This window comes from Apodemus sylvaticus, chromosome 23 (genome assembly GCF_947179515.1).
Source record: "Apodemus sylvaticus chromosome 23, mApoSyl1.1, whole genome shotgun sequence".
In the NCBI taxonomy this organism is placed as follows: domain Eukaryota; kingdom Metazoa; phylum Chordata; class Mammalia; order Rodentia; family Muridae; genus Apodemus; species Apodemus sylvaticus.
Genome location: NC_067494.1, coordinates 53982610 through 54002333, shown reverse-complemented (window position 1 = coordinate 54002333; position 19724 = coordinate 53982610). Strand labels below are relative to the sequence as shown.

The window sequence follows — 19724 nt, the reverse complement described above, 5'->3', positions numbered from 1 at the left end:
TTTTCCTGGTGAGGAAATTTTCCCCTGTGCCCATGTGCTCAAGGCTCTTCCCCAGTTTCTTTTCTATTAGTTTCAGAGTGTGTTATTTTATGTGGAGGTTCTTGATCCACTTGAACTCCACTGCTGGTGGGGCTGCAAGCTGGTACAAGGAGATAAGAATGGATTGAATTGCATTCTTCTGCATGCTGACCTCCATGTGAACCAGCACCATTTGTTGAAAATGCTATCTTTTTTTCCACTGGATGGTCAGGTGATTATAGGTGTGTGGGTTCATTTCTGGGTCTTCAATTCTATTCCATTGATCTACCTGTAGCTTATGCTCTAAGATCAAGAATTGACAAATTGGACCTCATAAAATTACAACGTTTCTGTAAGTCAAAGGACAGTGTCAAATGACAAAATGGCAACCAACAAATTGGGAAAAGATCTTTACCAACTATACATCTGACAGAGGACTAATATCCAAGATATACAAAGAACTCAAGAAGGTAGACTCCAGAGAGCCAAATGACCCAATTAAAAATGGGGTACAGAGGTAAACAAAGAATTTTCACAGAAAACAGGTGCTGGCAAGGATGTGGAGAAAGAAGAGCACTCCTCCATTGCTGGTGGGGCTGCAAGCGGGTACAACAACTCTGAAAATATGTCTGGCAGTTCCTCAGAAAACTGGGTATAATATTACCAGAGGACCCTGCTATATCCCTCCTGGGCATATACCCACAGGATTCCCCAGCAAGTAATAAGGATACATGCTCCACTGTGTTCATAGCAGCCCTATGTATAATAGCCAGAAGCTAGAAAGAACAGAGATGTTCCTCAAAGGAAGAATGGATACAGAAAATGTGGTATATTTATACTATGGAATACTACTCAGCTATCAAAGACAATGAATTCATGAAATTCTAAGGCAAGTGGGTGGAACAGGAGAATATCATCCTGAGTGAGGTGACTCAATCACAAAAGAGCACACATGATATGCACTCACTGATAAGCAGATATTATCCCAGAAACTTGGAATACCCAAGACAAAATTCACATATCAAATGATGCCTAAGAAGAAGAAATAGAGGCCTCTGGTGGAAGAAAGGCTCAGTGCAACAGTATAGGGGAATACCAGGGCAGGGAAGTGGAAGGAATTGATTAGGGAACAGGGGCAGGGAAGAGGGCTTATGGGACTTTTGGGGAGGGGGATCTTGAAAAGGGGAAATCATTTGAAATATAAATAAACAATATGTTGAATAATAATAAAACAAAGAGCTGCTGTGGGCTACTTAACAAAAGGGAAAGTAAAATATGGTATAATATTTAAATTTTTAAATGAATGAAGCAGACTATTTTTCTCTATGCTTTTCTCCAAATCGTTTTCAATTACTTGGATATTACAGAACCCATTGAGTGGAGTAACTGTTTTCTGTTTGAGTCCTGCCTTATTTACCTGTCTCATTGGAAATTTCATTGTCTGGACAAGGAATGCAGTCATAGCAACAGACGCCCCTACCCTCCTGAGTGGCTTTCCTGAATCCTGGCCAGCAGCTGGTATAGCATACAGACTGAGGAATCTAAAAAATAAAAAGATGTTTTAACATACACAGAGTTTTGTCAAAAGCTGCAGTAGTCTGCCTTTGAATGTAAAACAACCTATTTGCAATGTATATAGCTATGAATGTGATAAGTCATTAATTGTTCCATGTGTTCAAAGTTTAGTCAGAAGATCATCACTAAGTTGTATAGTTTGGAATAATTATGATCTATAACCAAGAATTCAGAAGTTAGATAATTTGGAACTATGAACAAGATTGGTATGTAGAAATGTCAGACATCATATCTCTGTACTCACTGTATACATAGTTGCAAATTTATTTTGTGATAATTCAAAAGATGGTAAATTAAACAGGGTTTAAAATCATCATGGAACAAAATTGTTGGACATTTGAGGAATTGTACAAAGAAATTTATCTGAGGTAGAAATATACATTCTGAAATAGCCTTGAACTCATTTACAAAGAAAAATGAATTTCTGAATAGATCACCAATGGCCCAGGCACAATGATAAACAATTAATTAATGGAACTTCCTGAAACTGAAAAGCTTTTGTAAAGCAAAATACACCACCAATCAGACAAGGTAGCAGCCTATAGAATGGGAAACTTGTATTCCAACACCATATCTGATCGAGGACTAGGTCTTATATCTAAAATGTATAAAGAACTCAGGAGACTTGATATCAGAAAAACAAATAATCTATTTTAAAATGGGGTATGTATCTAATCAGAGAATTTTCAATAGAGAAAACACAAATGGTTGAGAAACACTTAAGAAAATGTTCAAAATCTTTACTTATCAAGAGAATGAAAATCAAAACACTTTCTACATTTTGTTTCACATGTCACACTAGCAAAGATCAATAACACATGTGACAGTTCAGGTTATAAAGGATGAGGAGATACACCCAGTAGCCATCGAGGAAGAGGCAGCCTGGACAGGTGAGTCCGGCCCTGCAGATCGGAGGATCCAGTCTGGAGGCCTCTGGCAAGAGCCTTCCAGTTTCTGACTCTAGAGCGGGAACACCCTCGGCCACAGTGGGCCATATCCAAGCAGTGTAGGAAGCCAGCTATATACCCAACAGCCAGTGAGGAGGAGACAGTCAGCACAGCCTGCATCCAGAGCTGATCGGGGCCACAGAGGTACATACCCAAATAAAACTACAAGAGTGGCTCTCGGTTGCCATTTTTGCTTCTGTGACTGTGCAACAGATTGGTAGGCAGGTTTCACCACAGTAGAGGATCATTTGGGACACACCACACCAGGACTCCACCTGCACCCAGGAACTCTGCAGCACCACAGCTACTTGTGTCAGGAGAAAGCAGCTCACCCAGGGTTGCTGAGATAGGGCTACAGGCACACACACGGGCGGGGCAAGCTCCAGTCCGTGACAGCAGGCCCAACTAACACCAGAGACAACCAGATGGCAAAAGGCAAGTGTGAGAAAATTGCTAACAGAAATCAAGGCAATATGGCACCATCCGAACCCAATTCTCCCACCACAGCAAGTCCTGGATACCCCAACACACCAGGAAAGCAAGATTTGGATTTAAATTTACAGGTCATGATGCTGATGGAGGGCATCATGGAGGGCTTCAAGAAGGGCATAAATAACTCCCTTGAAGAAATACAAGAGAACACAAGTAAACAGCGAGAAGCCCTTGAAGAACTAAGGGAAAACACAACAAAATAGGTGAAGGAGTTAAATAAAGCCATCCAGTATCTAAAGAAGGAGGTAGAAACAATAACAAAATCACAAAGGGAGACAACTCAGGACATAGAAAACCTAGGCAAGAAGTCAGGAGTCATGGATCCAAGCATCAACAACAGAATACAAGAGATAGAAGAGAGAATCTCAGATGCAGAAGACACCATAGAAAGCATTGAAACAATAGTGAAAAAAATGAAAAATGCAAAAAGCTCCTGACCCAAAATATCCAGGAAATCCAGGAATAAAAATGAGATGACCAAACCTAAGGATTATAGACATAGAATAGAGTGAAGATTTCCAACTTAAAGGGTCCGTAAATGTCTTCAACAAAATTATAGAAGAAAACTTCCCTAACCTAAAGAAAGAAATGCCCATGAACATTCAAGAAGCCTACAGAACTCCAAATAGATTTGACCAGAAAGGAAATTCATCCTGTCACATAATATTTAAAACATCAAATATACTAAACAAAGAAAGAATATCAAAAGCAGTAAGGGAAAAATGTCAAGTAATATATAAAGGTAGAACTATCAGAATTACACTGGATTTTTCACCAGAGACTAAGAAAGCCAGAAGAACCTGGGAAAACATCATGCAGACCCTAAGGGAACACAAATGCCAACCTTACCTGCTATATCCAGCAAATCTCAATTACCATAAATGGACAAACCAAGGTTTTTCATGACACAAACCAATTTACACAGAATCTTTCCACAAATCCAGACCTTCAAAGGATAATGAATGGAAAACCCCAACAAAGGGAGGGAAACTACACACAAGAAAAAGCAAGAAAGCAATCTCCTTTCAACAAACCCAAAAGAAGATAACCACACAAACATAAAAATCACATCAAAAACAGTGGGAAGCAACAATCACTATTCCCTAATATCTCTTAACATCAATGGACTCAATTCCCCAATAAAAAGACATAGACTAACAGACTGGATTTGTAAACAAGACCCAACATTTTGCTGCATACAGGAAATGCATCTCAGTGTCAAAGACAAACATTACCTTCAGAGTAAAAGGCTGGAAAACAGTTCTCCAAGCAAATGGTCCCAGGAAATAAGCTGGAGTAGCCATTCTAATATCAGATAAAATAGACTTTCAACCAAAAGTCATCAAAAAAGATACAGAAGGCCACTTTATATTCATGAAAGGAAGAACTCACAATTTTGAACATCTATGCCCCAAATACAAGGGCACCTGCATTTGTAAAGGAAACCTTACTACAGTTTAAAGCACACATAGCACCCCACATAATTGTGGGGGACTTAAACACCCCACTCTCTTCAATGGATAGATCAGGCAACACAAAATAAACAGAGTCACAGTAAAACTAACAGAAGTTTTGGACCAAATGGAATTAATAGATGTCTATAGAACATTTTATCATAAATCAAAAGAATATACCTTCTTCTCAGTACTTCATGATACCTTCTCCAAAACTGACCATATAATTGGTCACAAAACAGAATTCAACAGATCAAACTAATTCCATGCCTCCTATCAGATAACTATGGAATAAGGGTGGTCTTCAATAGCAAGAAAAAAAACGAATAAGCCCACATACACACGGAAGCTGAACAATTCTCTACTCAACGATACCTTGGTCAAGGATGAAATAAAGAAGTCAAAGACTTTTTAGAATTTAATGTAAATGAAGGCACAACATACCCAACTTTATGGGACACAATGAAAGCAGTGCTAAGAGGAAAACTCATAGCTCTATATGCCTACAAAAAGAAGTTGGAGAGAGCATACACTAGCAGCTTAACAGAACACCTGAAAGCTTTAGAACAAAAAGAAGCTAATTCACCCAAGAGGAGTAGAAGGTAGGAAATCAGGAAACTCAGGGCTGAAATCAACCAAGTTGAAACAAAAAGAATTGTACAAAGAATCAACAAAAGTAGGAGCTGGTTCTTTGAGAAAATCAACAAGATAGATAAACCTTTAGCCGGACTAACCAGAGGGCACAGAAGCAGTACCCAAATTAACAAAATCAGAAATGAAAAGGGTGAGATAACAACAGAAACTGAGGAAATTCAAAAAAATTATCATATCCTACTAAAAAAGTCTATACTCAACGGAACTGGAAAATCTGGATCAAATGGACAATTTCCTAGACAGATACCAACGACCAAATTTTAATCACGATCAGATAGAGCATCTAAATTGTCCCATACGACCTAGTGAAATAGAAGGGGTCATTGACAGTCTCCCAACCAAAGAAAGCCCAGGACCAGATGGCTTTAGTGCAGAATTCTATCAGACATTCAAAGGAGACCTAATGCCAATACTCTTTAAACTATTCCACAAAATGTAAACAGAAGGAACATTACCTAACTCATTCTATGAAGCCACAACTTTGCTGATACCAAAACCACACAAAGATACAACAACAAAAAAAGAGAATCTTAGACCAATTTCCCTTATGAATATCAATGCAAAAATACTCCAATGAAATGACCAAATAATTTTTTTTTTATCTTTGAGTTTGTTTATGTATTGGATTACATTGATGGATTTCCATATATTGAACCATCCCTGTATCCCTGGGAGGAAGCCAACTTGATCATGGTGAATGATTGTTTTGATGTGTTCTTGGATTCGGTTGGCAAGAATTTTATTGAGTATTTTTGCATCGAAGTTCATAACGGAAATTGGTCTGAAGTTCTCTTTCTTTGTTGGATCTTTGTGTGGTTTTGGAATCAGCGTAATTGTGAATTTGTAGAAGGAGTTGGGTAGTGTTCCTTCTGTTTCTATTTTGTGGAATAGTTTGAAGAGTATTGGTATTATGTCTTCTTTGAAGGTCTGATAGAATTTTGCACTGAAACGGTCTGGTCCTGTGCTGTTTTTGGTTGGAAGACTTTCTATGACCCCTTCTATTTCTTTAGGGGTTATGGGACTGTTTAGATGATCTATTTGGTCCTGATTTAATTTTGGTATTTGGTATCTGTCTAGGAAATTGTCCATTTCCTCCAGATTCTCGAGTTGTGTTGAGTATAGGCTTTTGTAGTAAGATCTGGTGATTTTTTTGAATTTCCTCAGTTTCTATTGTTATATCCTCCTTTTCATTTCTAATTTTGTTAATTTGGATAATTTCTCTGTACCCTTTGTTCAGCCTGGCTAAGGGTTTATCTATCTTGTTGATTTTTCTCAAAGAACCAGCTCCTGGATTCGTTGATTCTTTGTATGGCTCTCTTTGATTCCACTTGATTGATTTCAGCCCTGAGTTTGGTGATTTCCTGTCTTCTTCTCCTCATGGGTAAAGTAGTTTCTTTTTGTTCCAGAGCTTTCATGTGTGCCATTAAGCTGCTAGTGTATGATCTCTCCTGTTTCTTTTTGGAGGCATTCAGGGCTATTAGTTTTCCTCTTAGCACTGCTTTCATTGTGTCCCAAAGATTTGGGTATATTGTGCCTTCATTTTCATTAAGTTCTGAAAAACCACATGGTCATTTCATTGGATGCTGTAAAAGCATTTCACAAAATTCAGCATCGTTTCACGCATAAAGTCTTGGAAAGAAAAGGAATTCAAGGCCCATACCTAAACATAGTAAAAGCAATATACAGCAAACTGGTAGCCAGCATCAAACTAAATGGAGAGAAACTTGAAGCAATCACACTAAAATCAGGGACTAGACAGGGCTGCCCCCTTTCTCTTTATCTTTTCAAAATTGTACTTGAGGTACTAGCTTGGGCAATTAGACAATATAAGGAGGTTGGAGGGATACAAATTGGAAAGGAAGAGGTCAAACTATCATTATTTGTAGATGATATGATAGTCTACCTAAGTGACCCAAAAAACTCCACTAGAGAACTCCTACAGCTGATAAACAGCTTCAGCAAAATGGCAGGTTATAAAATCAACTCAAGCAAATCAGTAGCCTTCCTATACTCAAAGGATAAGCAGGCTGAGAAAGAAATTAGGGAAATGACACCCTTCACAATAGCCACAAACACTATAAAGTACCTTGGGGTGACTCTTACCAAACATGTGAAAGATCTGTATGACAAGAACTTCAAGACTCTGACGAAGGAAATGGAAGAAGACCTCAAAAAAAAAAAATGGAAAAATCTCCCATGCTCATGGATCGGCAGGATTAATATAGTTAAAATGGCCATTTTTCCAAAAGCAATCTACAGATTCAATGCAATCCCCATCAAAATCCCAACTCAGTTCTTCATAGAGCTAGAAAGAGCAATTCTCAAATTCATCTGGAATAACAAAAAACCCAGGATAGCTAAAACTATTCTCAACAACAAAAGAAATTCTGGGGGAATCAGTATCCCTGACTTCAAGCAATACTACAGAGCAATAGTGTTAAAAACTGTATGGTATTGGTACAGTGATAGGCAGGCAGATCAATGGAAAAGGATTGAAGATCCAGAAAAGAACCCACACACCTATGGCCACTTGATCCTCAACAAAGAATCTGAAAACATCCAATGGAAACAAGATAGCCTTTTCAACAAATGGTGCTGGTTCAGCTGGAGTTCAGCATGCAGAGGAATGAGAATTGATCCATCCTTATCTCCTTGTACTAAGCTCAACTCCAAATGTATCAAGGACCTTCACATAAAGCCAGATAGTCTGAAGCTAATAGAAAAGAAACTTGAGGACATCAGTACAGGGGGAAATTTCCTGAACAGAACACCAATAGCGTATGCTCTAAGATTAAGAATTGACAAATGGGACCTCATAAAATTACAAAGTTTCTGTAAGGCAAACACCATCAAAAGGACAAATTGGCAACCAACAAATTGGGAAAAGATCTTCACCAACCCTACATCAGATAGAGGACTAATATCCAATATATACAAAGAATTCAAGAAGTTAGACCCCAGAAAACCAAGTAACCCTATTAAAAATGGGTACAAGAGAGCTGAGGAAGGAGAGAAGCTCCACAGCCATACTCCCTGCCTGCCGGGACAGAAAAGGATCACTAGGTACTGTATCATCCTGAGCTTTAGATCTCTGGTGGTGCAAACCTCCAGGGGTCTGCCTGCACTCAGGAACTGAGCACATACGCGGTTTGTCTGCCAGCCCACCAGGCACAAGGCCTGGGTTCTGCCCAATGGGCTGTGGAAGGAGAGAAGCCCCACGGCCATACTCACTGCTTGCTGAGACAGAAAAGGGTCACTAGGTACTGTATCACACTGAGCTTTAGATTTCTGGTGGTGCAAACCGCCAGGGGTCTGCCTGCACTCAGGAACTGAGCACATAGGTGGTTCATCTGCAAGACAGTCCATCGTGGGACCTGTGTCCTATGTGAGAATCAACAGAGGGAGTGAACCCCACCACACCATCTTCACTCCATAATAGAGCAGACAGAGAACACCTAGTTACCTTGACAACCTAAGTATAACATTGCTTGAGGCAAGACTGAGAAGGGCTCCAAAGGCACAAAAGAGGAAGGCAGCATATCAGTAATCTGTTCCAGAGGAAACCCAGTCATCCAGTGTTGCAGAGATAACCCTAAAGATCCACAGTATGTTGAAGCACCAGCCAGTGACAATCAGACCATCTAACACCTGGGAGAACTAGATGGCTAAAGGCAAATGCAGGAATGTTACTAACAGAAACCAAGGCATTATGGCAGCATCTGAAACCAATTCTCCAAACAATAGCAAGTCCTGGACACCCCAACACACCAGAAAAACAAGATTTGGATTTGAAATCACTGGTCATGATGCTGGTACAGGAACACATGAAGGGCATACTTAAAGAAATTCATGGATCAGCGGTGGAACCAAGGCGACACAGGGTCCAGTTAGGCCCTGCGCCCACGACCACTGACCTTCGCTGACCAGCCGGGCGGCAAACAGCTGCGGTTCTGCGGAGCCTTTCGCTGCACGGAAGCCACTTCAGAACTCGGCTGCCCGCCAGTCAGGAGAGACTCACCGCCATCTTGATCCCGGGCTCCAGAGATCGGTCAGACTGAGGTACACAAACATAATCCTAGGCCCAACACCGCAGGGGTCTGAGCCAGACGTGCGTTGGCCTGCACCCAGGCCCTGGGCTGTTCGAGTGGCCATCGGGGCGCCAACCCAGCCAGGAGTTTTTTTTTTTTGCCCCGGCCATTGCACGCACCGCCATTTTGGCTACAGGAGCCAGAGTGCTCGGGAGGGCAGAGACTGCTAACAAGCGTAGCCTGAGGCTAACAAAACGGGGGTCTAGGCCCCAAAAGGCACAGGACTGACCCCAAGAACTGGGCGGCTTGGTGGGCCATCTGTGTGTCAACCAGCCCAGGAGGTTATTAGCACAACAGACTCTCCCGGTGCTTTCGCGGAGCGCGGACGCGCACGCCCGCCATCCAGGTCACCTGGCGGACCCAAATAACAGACATAGCCCTAGGGGAACTTTGCTCGGACCTTGGCCTCCCAGGCGTTTGCCTGGACTCAGGGCCCAGGCGACAAGGCTAACCTAGTGTGCGCCAGCCCGGTTGGGGAAATCGGCTGCCCAGCGGAGTGAGCGGAGCACAGGGGAGGTCACAGCAACATTCACCTTCGGAGCTCCCTGGGGGTGCACACGGGTTCCACCTGGTCCACAGACACAATCTGGGGCAAGGCCTCAGGCAGAAGCCCCCAGCTCAACTCTCTCCGCTTCAGATCAGCCTGGGTGGCCTCCACATCTCCAGGTCCCTCAAGAGGCTAGTGGGGGCTTCCGGGCGGCCAGCTGGGAGAAGTCGGTGTGCTCCAATAAATCCTGCGGGCCCCAGCGGGAGCCTTCAGGTGCCTGCTTCGGGATCTGAACAGCCTGGACAACAGCACCCTGTCTATAGGCAGTGCAGAGTGTAAGCTGTGCACCAGAGGCCAACGGGGAAGGGGCAGCTTGCACTGGTGAGTCCAGCACTGACAAGACCAAGTAACACCAGTGAGAGCTAGATGGCAAAAGGCAAACGCAGAAACGTCACTAACAGAAATCAAGGCAATATGGCAACATCTGAACCAAATTCTCCTCTACCAGCAAGTCCTGGATACCCCATCACACCAGTAAAACAAGATTTGGATTTAAAATCACTGGTCATGATGCTGGTACAGGAACACATGAAGGACATTGAGGAGAAAATGGATCAAAAGTTAGAAGCCCTTGCAAGGGAAACACAAAAATCATTGAAAGAAATCCAGGAGAATACAAAAGCCAACAAGGAGGAAATGCAAAAAACACTTAAAGAAATACAGGAGAACTTTGCTCAACAGGCTGAGATCATGAAAGACGAAACACAAAAATCTCTTAAAGAAATACAGGAGAACTTTGGTCAACAGGCTGAGCTCATGAAAGAGGAAACACAAAAATCTCTTAAAGAATTACAGGAAAACACAAACATGCAAGGGAAGGAGCTAAGCAAAACCATCCAGGATCTAAAATCAGAAGTAGAAACAACTAAGAAAACTCAAAGGGAGACAACTTTGGAGATAGAAAGCCTTGGGAAGAAATCAGGGGACAGAGATGCAAATATCAACAACAGAATACAAGAGATAGAAGAAAGAATCTCAGATGCTGAAGATTCCATAGAAACCATGGACTCAACAGTTAAAGAAAATGCAAAGTGCAAAAAGCTTGTAACCCAAAATATCCAGGAAATCCAGGACACAATGAGAAGACCAAACCTAAGGATTATAGGCATAGATGAGAGTGAAGATTTACAACTTAAAGGGCCAGCAAATATCTTCAATAAAATTATGGAAGAAAACTTCCCTAACCTAAAGAGAGAGATGCCCATGAATATACAAGAAGCCTACAGAACTCCAAACAGACTGGACCAGAACAGAAATACTTCCCGTCACATAATAATCAAAACACCAAATGTTCTAAACAAAGAAAGAATACTAAAGGCAGTAAGAGAAAAAGGCCAAGTAACATATAAAGGAAGACCTATCAGAATCACAGCAGACTTTTCACCTGAGACTATGAAGGCTAGAAGGTCCTGGGCAGATCTCATGCAGACTCTAAGAGAACACAAATGCCAACCAAAACTACTATATCCAGCAAAACTCTCAATCACCATAGATGGAGAAACTAAGATATTTCACGACAAAACCAAGTTCACCCAATATCTATCCACAAACCCAGCCCTAAAAAGGATAATAGGAGGACAACACCAATACAAGGAGGGAAACTCCACCCTGAAAAAAGCAAGATAGTAACCTTTCATCAAACCCAAAAGAAGTTAAGCAATCAAATTTAAAAAATAACGTCAAAAATGATAGGAAGTAACAATCACTATTCCTTAATATCTCTTAACATCAATGGACTCAATGCCCCAATAAAAAGACACAGACTAACTGACTGGATACGTAAACAGGACCCTACATTTTGCTGCTTACAGGAAACACACCTCAGGGTCAAAGACAAACACTACCTTAGAGTAAAAGGCTGGAAGACAATTTTACAAGCAAATGGTCTCAGGAAACAAGCTGGAGTAGCCATTTTAATATCAGATAAAATTGACTTTCAACCCAAAGTCATCAAAAGAGACTCTGAGGGACACTTCTTGCTGGTCAAAGGAAAAATACAACAAGAAGAACTCTCAATCCTGAACATCTATGCTCCAAATGCAAGGGCACCCTCTTTCATAAAAGAAACTTTATTAAAACTCAAAGCACACATTGCACCTAACACAATAATTGTGGGTGACTTCAACACTGCACTTTCCTCAATGGACCGATCAGGAAAACAGAAACTAAACAAGGACACAATGAAACTAATTGAAGCTTTGGACCAATTAGATTTAACTGATATATATAGAACATTCTATCCTAAAACAAAAGAATATACCTTCTTTTCAGCACCTCATGGTACCTTCTCCAAAATCGACCATATAATTGGTCACAAGACAGACCTCAACAAATATAAAAAAGATAGAACTAATCCCATGCCTCCTATCTGATCACTATGGAATAAAAGTGGTCTTCAATAGCAACAGAAACAACAGAAAACCCACATACACGTGGAAATTGAACAATACTCTACTCAATGACACCTTGGTCAAGGAAGAAATAAAGAAAGAAATTAAAGACTTTTTAGAACACAATGAAAATGAAAACACAACATACCCAAATCTATGGGACACAATGAAAGCAGTGCTAAGAGGAAAACTCATAGCCCTGAGTGCCTCCAAAAAGAAAATGGAGAGAGCATACATTACCAACTTAATGACACACCTGAAAGCCCTAGAACAAAAAGAAGCTATTTCACCCAGGAGGAGTAGAAGGCAGGAAATCATCAAACTCAGGGCCGAAATCAATCAAGTAGAAACAAAGAGAACCATACAAAAAATCAACAAAACTAGGAGCTGGTTCTTTGAGAAAATCAACAAGATAGATAAACCCTTAGCCAGACTGACCAAAGGGCACAGAGAAAGTATCCAAATTAACAAACTTAGAAATGAAAAGGGAGACATAACAACGGAAACTGAGGAAATCCAAAAAATCATCAGATCCTACTACAAGAGCCTGTACTCAACACAACTGGAGAATCTGGAGGAAATGGACAATTTCCTTGACAGATACCAAATACCAAAATTAAATCAGGACCAACTAGACCATCTAAACAGTCCCATAAAGCCTAAAGAAATAGAAGGAGTCATAGAAAGTCTTCCAACCAAAAAAAGCACAGGACCAGATGGTTTCAGTGCAGAATTCTACCAGACCTTCAAAGAAGAGTTAACACCAATACTCTTCAAACTATTCCACAAAATAGAAACAGAAGGAACACTACCCAATTCCTTCTACGAAGCCACAATTACGCTGATACCAAAGCCACACAAAGATCCAACAAAGAAAGAGAACTTCAGACCAATTTCCCTTATGAACATCGATGCAAAAATACTCAACAAAATTCTTGCCAACCGAATCCAAGAACACATCAAAACGATCATCCACCATGATCAAGTAGGCTTTATCCCGGGAATGCAGGGTTGGTTCAATATACGGAAATCCATCAATACAATCCACTACATAAACAAACTCAAAGAACAAAACCACATGGTCATTTCATTGGATGCTGAAAAAGCATTTGACAAAATTCAGCATACTTTCATGCTTAAAGTCTTGGAGAGAACAGGAATTCAAGGCCCATACCTAAACATAGTAAAAGCAATATACAGCAAACCGGTAGCCAGCATCAAACTAAACGGAGAGAAACTTGAAGCAATCCCACTGAAATCAGGGACCAGACAAGGCTGCCCCCTTTCTCCTTATCTTTTCAATATTGTACTTGAGGTACTAGCTCGGGCAATTCGACAACATAAGGAGGTCAAAGGGATACAAATTGGAAAGGAGGAAGTCAAACTATCATTATTTGCAGACGACATGATCGTCTACCTAAGTGACCCAAAGAACTCCACTAGAGAGCTCCTACAGCTGATAAACAACTTCAGCAAAGTGGCAGGTTACAAAATCAACTCAAGCAAATCAGTGGCCTTCCTATACTCAAAGGATAAGCAGGCTGAGAAAGAAATTAGGGAAATGACCCCCTTCACAATAGCCACAAACAGTATAAAGTATCTTGGGGTGACTCTTACCAAACATGCGAAAGATCTGTATGGCAAGAACTTCAAGACTCTGAAGAAGGAAATGGAAGAAGACCTCAAAAAATGGGAAAACCTCCCATGCTCATGGATCGGTAGAATCAATATAGTTAAAATGGCCATTTTGCCTAAAGCACTATACAGATTCAATGCAATACCCATCAAAATCCCAACTCAATTCTTCACAGAGTTAGAAAGAGCAATTATCAAATTCATCTGGAACAACAAAAAACCCAGGATAGCTAAAACTATTCTCAGCAACAAAAGAAAATCTGGGGGAATCAGTATCCCTGACCTCAAGCAATACTACAGAGCAATAGTGTTAAAAACTGCATGGTATTGGTACAGTGACAGGCAGGAGGATCAATGGAACAGGATTGAAGATCCAGAAATGAACCCACACACCTATGGCCACTTGATCCTCGACAAAGAGGCTGAAAACATCCAATGGAAAAAAGATAGCCTTTTCAACAAATGGTGCTGGTTCAACTGGAGGTCAGCATGCAGAAGAATGCGAATTGATCCATCCTTGTCTCCTTGTACTAAGCTCAAATCCAAATGGATCAAGGACCTCCACATAAAGCCAGACACTCTGAAGCTAATAGAAAAGAAACTGGGGAAGACCCTTGAGGACATCGGTACAGGGAGAAAGTTTCTGAACAGAACACCAATAGCGTATGCTCTAAGAGCAAGAATTGACAAATGGGACCTCATAAGGTTACAGAGTTTCTGTAAGGCAAAGGACACCATCAAGAGGACAGATCGGCAACCAACAAATTGGGAAAAGATCTTCACCAATCCTACATCAGATAGAGGGCTAATATCCAATATATATAAAGAACTCAAGAAGTTAGACTCCAGAAAACCGAACAACCCTATTAAAAAATGGGGTACAGAGTTAAACAAAGAATTCTCACCTGAAGAACTTCGGATGGCGGAGAAGCATCTTAAAAAATGCTCCACTTCATTAGTCATTAGGGAAATGCAAATCAAAACAACCCTAAGATTTCATCTTACACCAGTCAGAATGGCTAAGATTAAAAATTCAGGAGACAGCAGGTGTTGGAGAGGGTGCGGAGAAAGAGGAACACTCCTCCACTGCTGGTGGGGTTGCAAATTGGTACAACCACTCTGGAAAGCAGTCTGGCGGTTCCTCCGAAAACTGGGCACCTCACTTCCAGAAGATCCTGCTATACCACTCCTGGGCATATACCCAGAGGATTCCCCACCATGTAATAAGGATACATGCTCTACTATGTTCATAGCATCCCTATTTATAATTGCCAGATGCTGGAAAGAACCCAGGTATCCCTCAACAGAAGAGTGGATACAAAAAATGTGGTATATCTACACAATGGAGTACTATTCAGCCATTAGAAACAATGAATTCATGAAATTCTTAGGCAAATGGATGGAGCTAGAGAACATCATACTAAGTGAGGTAACCCAGACTCAAAAGGTGAATCATGGTATGCACTCACTAATAAGTGGTTATTAACCTAGAAAACTGGAATACCCAAAACATAATCCACACATCAAATGAGAAACAAGACGAAAGCAGGAGTGGTCCCTGGTTCTGGAAAGACTCAGTGAAACAGTATTTGGCAAAACCAGAACGGGGAACTGGGAAGGGGTGGGAGGGAGGACAGGGGAAGAGAAGGGGGCTTACGGGACTTTTCGGGGAGTGGGGGGGGGCTAGAAAAGGGGAAATCATTTGAAATGTAAATAAATTATATCAAATAAAAAAAAATTCATGAAAAAATAGATAAAAAATTTGAAGCCCTTACAAGGGAAACACAAAAAGCATTGAAAGAAATTCAGGAGAATACAAAAGCCAATAAGGAGGAAATGCAAAAATCACTTAAAGAAATACAGGAGAACTTTGATCAACAGGCAGAAGTCATGGAAGAGGAATCACAAAAATCTCTTAAAGAATTAGAGGAAAACACAAACAAGCAAATGACAGAACTGAGCAAAAACTTCCAGGATCTAAAAACAGAAGTAGAAACAACTAAGAAAGCACAAAGGGAGACAACTTTGGAGAAAGAAAACCGTGGGAAGAAATCAGGGACCATAGACGCAAATATCAACAACAGAATACAAGAGATAGAAGAAAGAATCTCAGATGCTGAAGATACCATAGAAACCATGGACTCAACAGTTAAAGAAAATGCAAAATGCAAAAAGCTTGTAACCCAAAACATCCAGGAAATACAGGACACAGTGAGAAAGCCAAATCTAAGGATTATAGGCATTGATGAGAGTGAAGATTTACAACTTAAAGAGCCAGCAAATATCTTCAACAAAATTATGGAAGAAAACTTCCCTAACCTAAAGAGAGTTATGCCTGTGAATATACAAGAAGAAGAACTCAAAACAGACTGGACCAGAACAGAAATACTTCCTGTCACATAATAATCAAAACCCCAAATGTACTAAACAAAGAAAGAATACTTAGGGCAGTAAGAGAAAGAGGGCAAGTAACATATAAAGGAAGACCTATCAGAATTACACCAGACTTCTCACCAGAGACCATGAAAGCTAGAAGATCCTGGGCAGAGCTCATAGACTCTAAGAGAACACAAATGCCAGCCGAGACTACTATACCCAGAGAAACTCTCAATTACTATAGATGGAGAAACCAAGATATTCCATGACAAAACCAAATTTACACAGTATATTTCTACAAACCCAGCCCTACAAAGGATAATAGGGGGAAAACACCATTACAATGAGGTAAACTATGCCCTGGAAAAAGCAGGATATTAATCTTCTTTCATCAAACCCAAACAAGATAACCACACAATTATAAAATTAAAATCAAAAATGACAGGAAGCAATAACCACCACTCCTTGATATCTCTTAACATCAATGGACTCAATTCCCCAATAAAAAGACATAGACTAACAGACTGGTTAAGTAAACAGGACCCTACATTTTGCTGCATACAGGAAACACACCTCAATGTCAAAGACAAAAACTACCTTAGAGTAAAAGGCTGGAAGACAATTCTACAAGTAAATGGTCCCAGGAAACAAGCCGGAGTTGCCATTCTAATTTCAGATAAAATTGACTTTCAACCTAATGTCATCAAAAGAGACATGGAAGGTCACTATTTGCTGGTCAAAGGAAAAATCCAACAAGAAGAACTCTCAATCCTGAACATCTATGCCCCAAATACAAGGGCGCCCGCATTCATAAAAGAAACTTTACTAAAGCTCAAAGTACACATTGCACTTAACACAATAATTGTGGGTGACTTCAACACTCCACTCTCACCAATGGACCGATCAGGAAAACAGAAACTAAACAGGGAGACAGTGAAATTAATTGAAGCTTTGAAACCAATTGGAGTTAACAGATATATATAGAATTTTTCATCCCAAAGCAAAAGAATATACCTTCATGGTACCTTTTCCAAAATAGATCATATAGTTGGTCACAAGACAGACCTCAACAAGTATAAGAAGATTGAAATGATCCCATGCCTCCTATCAGATCACTATGGAGTAAAAGTGGTCTTTAATAACAGTAAAAACAACAGAAAGCCCACATACACATGAAAACTGAACAATACTCAATGATACCTTGGTCAAGGAAGAAATAAAGAAATAAATCAAAGATTTCTTAGAATTTAATGAAAATAAAGGCACAACATACACAAATCTATGGGACACAATGAAAGCAGTGCTAAGAGCAAAACTCATAGCTTTGAGTGTCTCCAAAAAGAAATTCGAGAGAGTATACACTAGAAGATTAACGGAACATCTGAAACCCTGGAACAAGAAGAAGCTAATTCACCCAGGAGGAGAAGAAGACAGGAAATCATCAAACTCAGGGCTGAAATCAATCAAGTAGAAACCAAGAGAACCATACAAAGAATCAACAACACCAAAAGCTGGTTCTTTGAAGATATCAACAAGATAGATAAACCCTTAGCCAGACTAACCAAAGGGCACAGAGAAAGTATCCAAATTAACAAAATTAGAAATGAAAACGGAGATATTACAGCAGAAACCGAGGAAATTCAAAAAAATCATCAGATCCTACTACAAAAACCTGTACTCAACACAACTGGAGAATCTGGAGGAAATGGACATTTTCTTAGACAGATACCAATTACCAAAATTAAACCAGGATCAAATAGACCATCTTAAACAGACCCATAACCCCTAAAGAAATAGAAGGGGTCATAGATAGGCTTCCAACCAAAAAAAAAGCACAGGACCAGATAGTTTCAGTGCAGAATTCTATCAGACCTTCAAAGAAGACTTAACATCAAGACTCTTCAAACTTTTCCACCAAATAGAAACAGAAGGAACACTACCCAACTCCTTCTTCGAAGCCACTATTACGCTGATACCAAACCACACAAAGATCCAACTTAGAAAGAGAATTTCAGGCCAATTTCCCTTATGAATATCAATGCAAAAATACTAAATAAAATTTTTGCCCATCGAATCCAAGAACACATAAAAATGATAATCCACCATAATCAAGTAGGCTTCATCCCAGGGATGCAGGGATGGTTCAGTATAAGGAAATCCATAAATGCTATTCACTACATAAACAAACTCAAAGAAAAAAAAACACATTATCATCTCATAAGATGCTGAAAAAGCATTTGACAAAATTCAGCATCCTTTCATGCTAAAAGTCTTGGAAAGGACAGGAATTCAAGGCCCATATCTAAGCATAGTAAAAGCAATATACAGCAAACCGGCAGCCAACATCAAACTAAATGGAGAGAAACTTGAAGCAATCCCACTAAAATCAGGCACTAGACAAGGCTGCCCACTCGCTCCATATCTTTTGAATATAGTTCTTAAAGTCCTAGCTAGAGCAATTAGACAACACAAGGAAGTCAAAGGGATACAAATTGGAAAGGAAGAAGTCAAACTATCACTATTTGCAGATGATATGATCGTATACTTAAGTGTCCCTAAAAACTCTACTAGAGAACTCCTACAGTTCATAAACAACTTCGGCAAAGTGGCTGGCTTCAAAATCAATGCAAGCAAACCAGTAGCCTTTATATATTCAAAGGATAAGCAGACTGAGAAAGAAATTAGGGAAATGACTCCCTTCACAATAGCTACAAACAGCATAAAGTATCTTGGGGTGACTCTAACTAAACAAGTAAAAGACCGATATGAAAAGAACTTCAGATCTCTGAAGAAGGAAATCGATGAAGATCTCAGAAAATGGAAAAATCTTCCATGGTCGTGGATTAGCAGGATTAATATAGTTAAAATAGCCATCTTGCCAAAGGCAATCTACAGATTCAATGCTATCCCCATAAAAATCCCAACCCAGTTCTTCATAGAGCTAGAAAGAGCAATTCTCAAATTCATCTGGAATAACAAAAAAACCCAGGATAGCTAAAACTATTCTCAGCAGTAAAAGAACTTCAGGGGGATTCAGTATCCCAGATTTTAAACTTTACTACAGAGCAATTGTGATAAAAACGGCATGGTATTGGTACAATATCAGGCAAGTGGATCAATGGAATAGGATTGAAGACCCAGAAATGAACCAACACATCTATGGTCACTTGATCTTTGACAAAGGAGCTGAAAGCATCCAGTGGAAAAAAGATACTCTTTTCAACAAATGGTGCTGGTTCAATTGGAGGTCAGCATGCAGAAGAATGTGAATTGATCCATTCTTATCTCCTTGTACTAAGCTCAACTCCAAATGGATCAAGGACCTCCATATAAAACCTGACACACTGAAACTAATCGAAAAGAAACTGGGGAAGACCCTGGAGGACATGGGCACAGGGGAAATGTTCCTGAATAGAACACCAATAGTTTATACTCTAAGATCAAGAATTGACAAATGGGACCTCACAAAACTACAAAGTTTCTGTAAGGCAAAGGACACTGTCAAAAGGACAAAACATCAACCAACAGATTGGGAAAGGATCTTCACC

General features: G+C 40.1%; 1 protein-coding gene across 1 annotated transcript in view; it reads right to left on the bottom strand.

The window, feature by feature from the left end:
• LOC127673970 (vomeronasal type-2 receptor 116-like) overlaps positions 1-19724 on the bottom strand; it is a 34655-nt gene that overhangs the window by 2751 nt on the left and 12180 nt on the right. Inside the window, exon 5 of the mRNA XM_052169775.1 lies at positions 1436-1559. Within this exon, the coding sequence (XP_052025735.1) occupies positions 1436-1559 (124 nt within the window). The remainder of the gene's footprint in view (positions 1-1435; positions 1560-19724) is intronic.